We start from the raw sequence: 11,350 nt of genomic DNA, 5'->3' as shown, positions 1-11,350 counted from the left end.
ATCCATTTCTATAAAAACCTGTCTGAAAATGAGCTGATCAGATTTTGGCCACTTTGTGATGTCATAACGATGTTTTGTCTTGTGTAACCATTAGCCAATCAGCAACCAAGGTAACCCCCCCCCCCCCCCTTATCACCTGAATCTCCTCCTAGAGCAACATTGAGTTCTTTGTAACCAAATGTCTCTCAGAGGGGCGTGGGGAGGGGCTCCTTATTTTCATCTAAAGTAACAGACAGAGAATCAGCACTTTGGAAACAGGGCTGAAACAGAGGGGATTGTGGGTAATGCTGCAATGATCTGTTTGGTGTTTCAGCCAATCAGAGGCAGGCTCTGGATATATCTGAGACGTGTAATATAGTGATGAAGAACAGTATAATAAGGGACCTTTAACTTTAAGAGACTCGGTTAGCAACCCACATTCACAAATGTAGAAATCCACGATTTGAATTCTTTTTTTTTTTTTAAAGAGTCCTTCAGGAGTTCATGAGGGGTCTGTAAACTCCCCGGTAGTAGTTCCCGTTATCAGGCATAGCTCCGTTATCCGGTCCCTGTTTGACCCCCGTTTGACCTCCATATCCTCCGTACTCCAGTCTGTGGAGCTGCGGCTCGTTCATGAGGTTATTGATGGAGAAGGGGTGGTTGAAGGAGTACAGGTGTGGGGGGTAATGGTGGTGAGGGTGGGGGTCTGGTTTCAGGTGAGACGCCTCGTGCACTAGCATCGGATACAGGTGAGGAGTGTGCACGAGAGGGGAAGGAACACGCTGTTGCACCGGGTCGAGATCCTGGTGAGATTTGAGGGTCACTGGAGGAGAAGAGGAGGAAGGAGGTAGGGAAGGAGGAGAATCAGAAGTAACCGAGTTCGATTTCCCTCCACTTGACTCCTCCTTCTCCTCCTTCCCCCCGGTACTGTTGGACTGTTGTTTCCCGGTACCGGTGGCTTGTTGTTTCCCCGTCTTGAATCTCTTCTGCCTCCGGAGGTAACAGCCGTTCTCGAACATGTTCCCGGAGTCAGGGTGCAGCGCCCAGAAAGAGCCTTTCCCAGGTCGGTCCGGCAGCCGGGGAACCTGGAAGAACAGACAGGGAGGAAACAGTTTCATCACAACTGGGTCTTTTTATTCTGCAATATTCTTTCAGTCACAGTTGCTGAAAGAAATACTGAAACGTAAAACTGTTATTGTTTTACACCAGGGGGGTCACATACAGAAACATGTACGAAGGGCTCCTCACTGGAGGTATTGTAGGTGCCATAATGCTACTTAGCCCAAGTTCAGTGTTGAGCACTTCCGGTAATTGTCACATGGGTGTGGTCTATTTAAGTCACCTGTTTGATGTCCAGTGGGACGACAGAGGGTGAGCTTGTGCTGTCATTTTTTCTGTTGACCGTTTTGTCCATAGTTTCTATGTTTTGATTTTCTTTATTAAATATCCTTAAAACTATCTTGCTTCAATACGGACTTTCTCTTCGAAAACGCGTCACGGTTTAGAGCCAAGTTTAGCCTCTCGGCGACTCTGGGGATTGAGCCGCCACAGGCCTCATAAAGTGAGTTATACGTCAGCAAAATCAATCAAATGTAGATACATGATTACATCAGAGCTCTCCTTTAGGAAGAAGGGTCTATTTCAAGCTTGTTATGTCATTAAGTCATTGGGCTTTTTCTTCACATATATACTTCAGAAGTACAAGACAAGCTCAAGTGTTATTTGTGGGCCATATTTTATTACACTTTTTGAATTAGCTGAGGTCCGATTCAAAATGGTCCGCGGGCCGCATTTGACCCTTGTTTTACACATTCGAAATAAATCAAAATGAAATAAAATCCCAAACCTTGATGAAGCAGTCGTTGAAGGAGAGCGAGTGTCGGATGGAGTTCTGCCACCGCTGCTGGTTCTGCCGGTAGAAGGGGAACAGGTCTGTGATCCACGTGTACAGCTCGTTCAGGGTGAGCATCTTGCAGGAGGACTGCTGCAGCGCCATGGTGATCAGAGAGATGTAGGAGTACGGGGGTTTAGCGTGAGTGTAGCTCCTCCGGTACGGCTTGGGCTCCCGAACCTGACCGTACACCGGGCTGCGGTACGACAACCGGTACACTTTGCTGTCCTCACTTCCATCCTGCAGAGGGAGAACAAATCATCAATACTACGCACACGGAAAACACTGAACAACAACAATACTCTCTGTGCTGTCCTCCACTCCGGCCTGCAGAGGCATATCATAAGACATGTCTGTTGATGTTACACATGGAGCTGCTGTGATGCAAGGAGCATCTCAAACTGGATTCAAGATGCAAGGCTTTTATTGTCATGTGTGCAGTGTAGTTATGTCAATGACAATCTGAGGTCACAGGCTCCTCCAACACAGCGACGCAAAGTAAATACAAAGTAAATAGAATAGAAATAGTGCAGAATAGTCTCTATACAAGTCATTGGAATATTGAAGTTGCAAACAGGTGAATGTTATGGATGTTCTTTCAAAAGTTCAGGTGTTTAACAGTCTGATGGCCTGTGGGATGAAACTGTCCCTTAAAGTATTATCGTATCGTTATCATACACACACACACACACACACACACACACACACACACACACACACACACACACACACACGCTAAAGGCTCTTTGAGCAGCCTTTCTCTCAGTGATCCTGCTGTGTCGGTAGATGTTAGACATGGAGCTGCTGTGATGCAAGGAGCATTTCAGACTGGATCTGACCATTAAAGTATTATCGTATTGTGTCTTATAACAAATCATAAATACAAAACACACTGAAACAACGTTGACTTTAATTAAATGTATTATGTCGCCACATTTGACATAATTAGGCAAAAATATTCATTTGAACTGAATATTTAAACTTAATAGTCTTGCTTTCAACTAACCTAATACATGTGAAATGTGTTGACATAATACACCTGTTCTTTATTTGACGCAGCATGTTGGGTCGAATAAAGAACCCAACATACATTTCATTGAAGTCAACGGTTCAGTTTTTTGTGCGGTACGCTAAAGAAAACACACATGGCTGACACTACATACACCATTCACCTAATCTTGTCAAATAAATGTGTAAAAAGTACAATATGTTCCTCCAAATTGTAATGGATTAGAAGTATTAAGAAGCATAACATGGAAACACTCAGGTACAAGAATAGTACTTGAGTTAATGTACCATTGGGATAGCCGTTTCATACTTTTTTTTATTGACTTAAATACATTTTAATTTACCATTCAAACTAAAATAGTGAGCAATGCCTTGGTGTCCTTTGGACAAAAACAACATACAATGTAGGAAATGTCATTAAAAAGTCATACTAAATAAGCCTATGTTATATAGTTTTACTCAGAATACCTATAAGTACATTTTACAACGCAAACTACTTACACTTAAGAAGTTTTGGTTAAGTTACGTTTTTGTACATTTCCTTAGATTTTACTTAAGACATTTGCACCTAAATACAAATCGTTACTTGCTATACCTTTTATTGCATACATATTCATATTTAAATATAATGTATTCTCCGTATAACATCAAATGCATGTTTTACACTAAGGCTATAGTCAAAATAATGGCCTGATAAAGCTCTCTATAATAAAGAATAACCACTTAAATGTAGGAAATGTCCTTAAAAAGTCCTATTTAATTAGCCCATATAAAAGGTTGAGTGTAAAATAATGACCTGATAATGCTCTCTATAAAAAATAATAACCACTGTTATAATTCATCATTACAACTTAAATAGTGAGGTACACATTTGGTGTAATATGGACAAAAAATTCAATAAAATAGCCACTAAAATGTAGGAAATATAATTAAAAAGTAATATTAAATTAGCCTATGTCTTTAAAAAGTTTAGTTTAGTAAACATTATTACCTGATAATGCTCTCTATGACACAAAAAGAATCACTAAAATGTAGGAAATGTCATTAAAGTCCTATTTAACACATCACACACGTTTAAAAACAAAAGCCAACGTGTACCTGATAATGCTCGCTGCTGAGCCCCTGCGCGCTCCCGTACGGCGGCGCGCAGCCGGTGCTCGTGCCCGGCTGCAGCGCGGAGCTCAGGCCCGGAATCATCCCGGTACCGGAGCCGGTGGGGGGGTGCGAGAGACCGGGAGGCACCGGGGCCGTGTGCACCGGGTTCATGTAATGCGCGTTCATGTGTCCGCTGCCGGTCATGCCAGGCGCGTTCATGTAGCTGCTCATTGAGTTCATGTTCGCTGCTGCGGAGTAACACTGAAACACAGAGACATCACATATTAAAACCGCGTTAAGGATTATTTTATGGGCGTTTATGATACAACATAATGTGTTAAGGTTCAATATAAAAAAACAACATGAAATATCAGTTAAATTATTCACAAAAAGTCAGAAAAAACATTTTTAAAATGCCAATAATTCAACAAAAAGATTGGGTTTTTTATGCTCTGAAAATATAAAATACATCATAAGGCTTCAAATACATTGTTTTGCATTATCTATTGATTATAAAATTCATTTATTTGGTATAAAATCTCCTAAATGTGTTAAAAATGACATCATAATGTTGATTATAGGCAATTTCTTTGTCCAAAAACTAACGATATTCTGTTTTTTAAAATCATATGACAATGAAAAGCAGCAAAGGTGTCATTGGAGAAGCTGCACATTTTAGTAAAATGTTATATTTTAGACTTCAGATCTGATATTTTGAACATGCTGTTTAATTATAGTTAAAATGTGCCTGTATAAAAATGTTACACTCACATATAACTGAGTTAACAGAAAGCTTTCCTTTTGAATGACCAGGTTTCTCTGAGTAATAAAGCTATAATTGCATTTGGACCAAGCTGATAATCCACACATAATATGCTTGCTTGTATTTGATCACATAATGAGCTGAAAATACACATTTAATTGAAGCTTATATATATTAATAAAAGGCCTTTTAATCCCACCTTTTAAAGACATGTGACAGGGCCAAAGATCTCCACGTATACTTCCTGCCTCTTTAATCTAAATTCAGCATTTTTTACAAGTTGATTCTCTTAAAAAGGACAATTACTAACTTAAATAGGACTTTAGGTGAATATAATTGTATAATGAATTAGGTTAAACATCCCAATTCTCATCAGGAAACATCACGGTGAAAAACAGGCCTCTAATATTTGTTGTTCCTCATTTTTTGGGCCTAATACCCATGTTGCTAAATTTAAATAATAAATACAGAGATATACATTCAGTGTCTTCCATCCTGAGTATTTATATATTATGTATTGTTGTAATTAAGCTTGATGATAAGTCTGTTTGCTCAGTATTTGTGTATGGCTGTAACACCTTATTTAAAGCCTTCAGTTTAGACTTGCCCTAATGTGTATAGTGCTATAACAACATTTAATTAACCATTTAAACCTTATGAATATATCATATATCATGTCATTTTACTCGTTTCCATAACAAACCACTGATTTTAATTCAATATATTCCACTGTCAGCCTGCACTGAATTAACAAGCATTAGGCCGGTGTCAAGGATGGTCAAAATACAAACAAAAAACAACATTTTAAGATGAGAAATAACAAATATAAGCTTCAATATGAACTTAATTAAAGAAAACAGCGGTTGAGAGTTATTTCTGGACGTTTTTAATGATTGAATTTCCATTTTCGCTGCACAATTCATCCACTGCAGAAACAAAGGTTGCTAAATGTGAAAGAAATACATGGAATTTAATAATTGTAAAGGCTTTACCAAAAAGACAAATAGCCTTTTTAACAAATAGCAATTGTAGAATAATGATTAATAATTGTATTTTCTTGCGTAATGCATATGATAAACAGGCCTTTACGTGTTTATTTCTTTAGTCAAACTCCCATAATGTCCATTTAGATGTATTTATATTTACAACTCAACACCCAAAGCAACACAACACAGCAATGCAAACCATTCAACAATAATATTTAGATTTATTTCCACTTTTACACTGCTGCAAATATCCATTATTTGATTAATTATCCGCTCTGAAATGCCTTAAAATAAATGTTCATTTCTTCGGTCAAACCCCTATAAAGTTCATTTAGATGTTTTTCTATTCATAACATTTCCCCTAAACCAAACACACACAGCTATATGCAGATAATTCAACAATAATATAGAGGTGTTATCACTCTTTCGAAGGCTATATTCATTGATTAATTGGTGCTATAAAATGTCCGCAATGTTGTTTGTTTTGTCGAAACCCCTTTAAAGGACTGGACTTCAACTCCCACTGTAGCCTACATTTTACATGTATGTTCAATTTAATATCGAATAATCAATTTCTTGCACAATAATATCCTTTGTTACTTTGTTATGTGCATTTTCCACATATGTATTTTTTAACTTTTTAATGCTATTTTATTTCTATTTCAGAAATATGTTGGACTCTTTATTTCTAGTGTCTTAATCTCTCTTATGTACAATGCCTTGTTTTTTATGCTGCTGCAACGCAAACATGTCCCAAATTGGGATCAATAAAGTATCTATCAATCAATCTATATATCTATCTATCTAAAGTTAATTAAGAAGTTTATATTTTTGTTTTTTTCCACCCAGTTTTTATTCGGTGATATTTCAGCGGGGCTTCCCTCTGAGTGTACCCGGGACAGAGTGCACTGACCTCGGCCTCTCCGTAGTAGCTGCTCCCGCTCCACTCCGGAAGATCCTCCATCTTAACGGCGCTCAGCATGACTCCAACATCCAAACGGAAAATAAAACCCAAATAAAGCGGGAAACAACGGTTCCTTTTATCCGGTGTATCCTGGATGTCCTACTATGACCACCGGGGGGGAAAGCTCCTCATTCCCGGCTAGAAACAGGCAGAGTGACCGGTGTCCGCGAGGCACTCTCTGACACCTGTGCTCGCGGAGCCTGCAGCGGCCAATCAGCTGCCTTCATTTCACTCCTCGAGCTCTCACTCTCTTGATTTGAATATTCCATCAACACCTCGGCACGAGACTCCCGCCCCGTGGCCTCACAGAGAGGTGACAGTAAATAATGACGTCACTTTTATGCACCTTTTAGTAATGAAGTACTCTCAATGCATGAGGTTAAGTCTCTGTTAATTAATGGGTAGAAAAGACACTTTTTTCTTATTTTTCACGTGCAATTCCTTTTTTAAATGATGTTAAAAAACAACTCTTCAATTTGGGCTTAATAAAGCATATCAAAGCATCTAATCTAGTCTTAAAATATGGTTTAATGTGCATAAAATACTGTACTTTTAAAGTGATGGTTTTACAAAATTAGTACAGAAGTAAAACGTACTCAAACTTTCAAAAGTAAAAGTAATGCAGAGAAAATACCTGCATGTCTTCACCAGTTTGTTGGGTTTTGTGAGTGTGTTTTGATCCAAATAACAAAGGAAATGTGAGTTTTTTGGTCCTTTTTGACATCAAACATCGACAAGCCTCGTCTCATTTCTTGTTTGAGTGATTTAATGTCATTATAAACCCCCCCCCGCTGTTGTTAGCTGAGACATTTCATCTCTCCAGTGGACGAGCAGGTCCATATTAAACTGCCCACCACTGCTGCAATGCATGCTGGTCTTTCTTTTGGTTCTGTTTGCTGTGTTACAGATAAAGTCATCCCAACATGTAATAAAAATCAACAGAAATCACGCTCAAATTCCCTTCGAATGAACCCAAATCAGGCTTTCATTAACCCTTTACTGCCTGTGTCTATATAGTTATATATTCCAGAAAGGACCCCCATGATAACCCCAAATATCTTCCTGCTGCTGTCCATGCTGATGCTTCTGCAGATCCAAATATGTATATGTGCTTTTGTGGAGATGTCCCTGAACATGAGCTGATGGAAAACTAACCAAAACACCCTCAAACTCATTTAAAAATGAACAAAATGAGGCTAAAATAACTTGTACTTCCTGTCTAATTATCTGCATTTACTGCAGTTAGATTTCTCCCAAACCATCCTCAGATGTGTCTCTGCTGCAGTGCATGCTGGTCTACCTCTTGCTCCTGCATATCTACACATGTATCTCTGTGTTTAGAAGGATTGTGGCAAGTTAAATATAAAAAACAAACAGAAATCTCCCTAAAAAATGAGTGGAAAAAACCAAATAAACTCATTAACCCTCCTTGCTTGTCTTCACTGCAGTCAGATATCCTTAATATCCCAGTTGACTCCCAAACCACCCTTACATGTCTCTGCTGCAGTGCATGCTGGTCTACATGTTGCTTTGAAGATCTACTAACTGATGTGTGTGTTTCTATTGATTGTGGCCATTGAACCCTAAACTTGTGAAAAACTAACAAAAATGACGCCAAATGAACTCATACCTTCTATTAACCTTCACTAGCTGTCTTTGATGCAGTTATATTTCCTATTTTTCCCTGAATGGACTCCCAAATAACCCTCAAATGTGTCCCTCCTGAAGTGCATGCTGTTTCTAATGCTCCTAATTTGCAAACACCATTTTTCAACCATCAGAAATGTGTAGAAAATGAACAAAAATCACACAAACTCTGAGACTTCCAGCATGTTAGCATTTTACTGCAGGAGTTAACAAGCAGAGTGTCTGTGGGATCTTCCTCTTCCTCTTCCTCCTCCTCCTCCTCCTCCTCCTCCTCCTCCTCGCTGCAGTCTTTACTGTGTGTGCTTCTGACGGTGTGTATTTACCTGCTGCTGAATCTGAAAGGCGACACACACACGGTACACACACACAGCGAGGACCACCATGATCTCTGCACACACACAACCTGTCCTCCCTGTGTGCAACTCAAACAAATCCACATATTTTCACCTTTTGTCCTCCGCCCTGAAACTGTCAGCAGGAGAATAAAAGGCTGATATATCTGCGAGAGGTGCCGCAGAAGTGTAGGGAGCACTAGTTAGGGATTGGAAAACAACTGGAGGTCGATTGGATTTGATTTTCACTCAAAATGAAGTGTTTTTCATGGGATTTTCAAAAGAATATATGAAATTACAATCGATTTGAAGCCTTCCTCGAGTCCCCTGTCCATGCAGACTCACATATAGACAAATAGCTAGAGTAAGGAGAAGTATTTAGATATTTAACTTAGGTAAAAGCACCATGTAAAATACTCCGGAAGATAAACCTTCTGCATTCAAACTGTATTTAAATAAAAGCAGTATCAGCTAAATGTTGGCTAATTAAAGTCTAAATGCATTTTTGTGTTTTACTATTTCCAATGATGTTACCCTGCGAAAAGAGGAAATATATTTGTACTCAGAATGTATGTGGTGTTTTTTAAGCTATTAACAGCTTCATCCCATGCAGTTTGGCTTCAGGGCAAATTATTCAACCGAAACAGCCAACTGCTTTTTTATAGAAAAGGTCAAAGCAATTGTTGACAAAGGGAGAGGTGTTGTTGGTGCAGTATTCCTGGATCTACGCAAAGCCTTTGATACAGTCCACCATAAGGTCCTTCTGTCCAAACTGTGGGCTTTGAACTGCTCTCCATTAACACTCAGTTGGATTGAATCATACCTCACTGGTAGGCGTCAGCATGTTATCGTCAATAATCGACTCTCTCCAGCTCTAGACTTACGCACCGGAGTACCACAAGGTTCAATACTTGGTCCACTTCTTTTTTCCCTATATATGAATGACCTGCCATCTGTCTGTCCTGATGTGGAAACACAGCTATATGCCGATGACACTGTGATATATGTGCATGCCAACACAAAGCAAAAGGCTGCTGATAAACTGACCTCAGCTTTAGTGCTGGTCACTAGCTGGCTACACCGCTCCTGTCTTCAGCTTCATGTCAACTAAACAGTTGGAATGTTTTTCACAAAAAGAAAATGCAACATTGTGTGAAATATAAGCATCTCAGGTGAACAGGTTAACATTGTGCCTCAGGTGAAGCACCTTGGAATCATTATTGACTCTAATTTAACATTCAAAACACAAGTCAAAGAAGTGACCCAAAGAGTCAAGTTTAGCCTGGCACATTTTAAATACATAAGAAACACAATGACATTGAATTCTGCCAAATGATGCATGAATGCCACGAACACATCACATCTAACATCCTGTCTCACAAGCTGGGGGCAAACTAACAGCTCCACACTGAAGCCACGAGCAACCCTGTGCAAACAAGCCCTCAAAGTACTGGACCAGAAACCTAACCGCTCCCATCACTGTGCCATCCTCAACAAGCATAACATCCTGAGTTGGGAAGATTTAATAAAGTATAGGAACATCGTTCTGGTTTACAAAATCCTGCACCATACCGCCCCTCCACCTCTTAGCTCATTGGCTACTCAACGTAACAACACCAGACGGACCACTAGAAGCTCCACACGTGGCGACCTATCAGTCCCATTCAGGAAGAGGACTTTTGGTCAGTCATCATTCTCGGTCATAGCAATACACAACTGGAACTCTCTACCCACTCAAATCAAAGACACACACACACACACACACACACACACACACACACACACACACACACACACACACACACACACACACACACATCCCACCTTCACAGCTCACTTAAAAACATGGTTCACTGAGAACTACACCTGCACACACTAGTCTGTGTTGAATGGCGTGAGTGTTACATGTTGTGTTACATGTTGTGTTACATGTTGTGTTACATGTTGTGTTACATGTTGTGTTACATGTTGTGTTACATGTTGTGTTACATGTTGTGTTACATGTTGTGTTACATGTTGTGTTACATGTTGTGATCATGTTGTGTTACATGTTGTGATCATGGACGTTGCCCCTCGTTGATGTGATTGTGATGTGCTCTGTGTGACATGTACTGTATATAGTAACGTGTGTTGTTTATTGTTCTCTTGTATCCTCACACCGGTATCTACTTGTCTTTCCTCCTTTTTATTTTATTTTATATATTTTCTTATAACTAATGCTGTTGATATATTGTAATTTTAAGGGTGTCTGTTACCATCTGGCCGGGGACAACAGCTGGAAATTAGCCATGTCGGCTAAAGCTGCACCATTTACTGTTTTTGTGACAGTTCATCGACGGGGACTCTCCACGACACTATCAATAAATAAACTAAACTAAACAGTTTTCTAAAATGTACCTTTTTTATTACATTTTCCAATAATAACGTTTAAAAAATTGCATTAGATTTGCCTTTTATTGTGTTAAGTATACGCCAGATTGGTGCTTTTATAGACAATAGTATCTATTTGTACTTATTTTGTTATTTGTTATTTCTACTTCTTAGTTCTTTATTTATCTGTATTCATTTTCTATGTATTATTGTGTAATAATGTAATATTTCTCCTCTTGGATCAATAAAAGCAGATTTAATCTTTATTTCATGGCTTAATTTAGCTTTTTTCACATGTTTTTTAAGGATCAATGC

The 11,350-nt window shown here is 39.0% G+C and overlaps 1 protein-coding gene across 1 annotated transcript; it reads right to left on the bottom strand.

The window, feature by feature from the left end:
- Positions 1-404: 404 nt before the first annotated feature.
- LOC117537822 (hepatocyte nuclear factor 3-beta-like) lies at positions 405-6,895 on the bottom strand. The gene is made up of 4 exons (XM_034203194.1): positions 6,636-6,895; positions 3,977-4,234; positions 1,826-2,110; positions 405-1,064 (listed from the first exon to the last, which is right to left on the bottom strand). The coding sequence occupies exons 1-4, from the start codon at positions 6,702-6,704 to the stop codon at positions 474-476; spliced, it is 1,203 nt and encodes a 400-aa protein (XP_034059085.1). The 5' UTR covers positions 6,705-6,895; the 3' UTR covers positions 405-473.
- Between the last annotated feature and the right edge of the window lie 4,455 nt (positions 6,896-11,350).

The sequence above is a fragment of the Gymnodraco acuticeps genome, unplaced genomic scaffold (genome assembly GCF_902827175.1).
Source record: "Gymnodraco acuticeps unplaced genomic scaffold, fGymAcu1.1, whole genome shotgun sequence".
NCBI classification, from domain to species: Eukaryota; Metazoa; Chordata; class Actinopteri; order Perciformes; family Bathydraconidae; genus Gymnodraco; species Gymnodraco acuticeps.
Note: the sequence above shows the minus strand (reverse complement) of the source record. Positions and strands in the feature narration are given on the sequence as shown.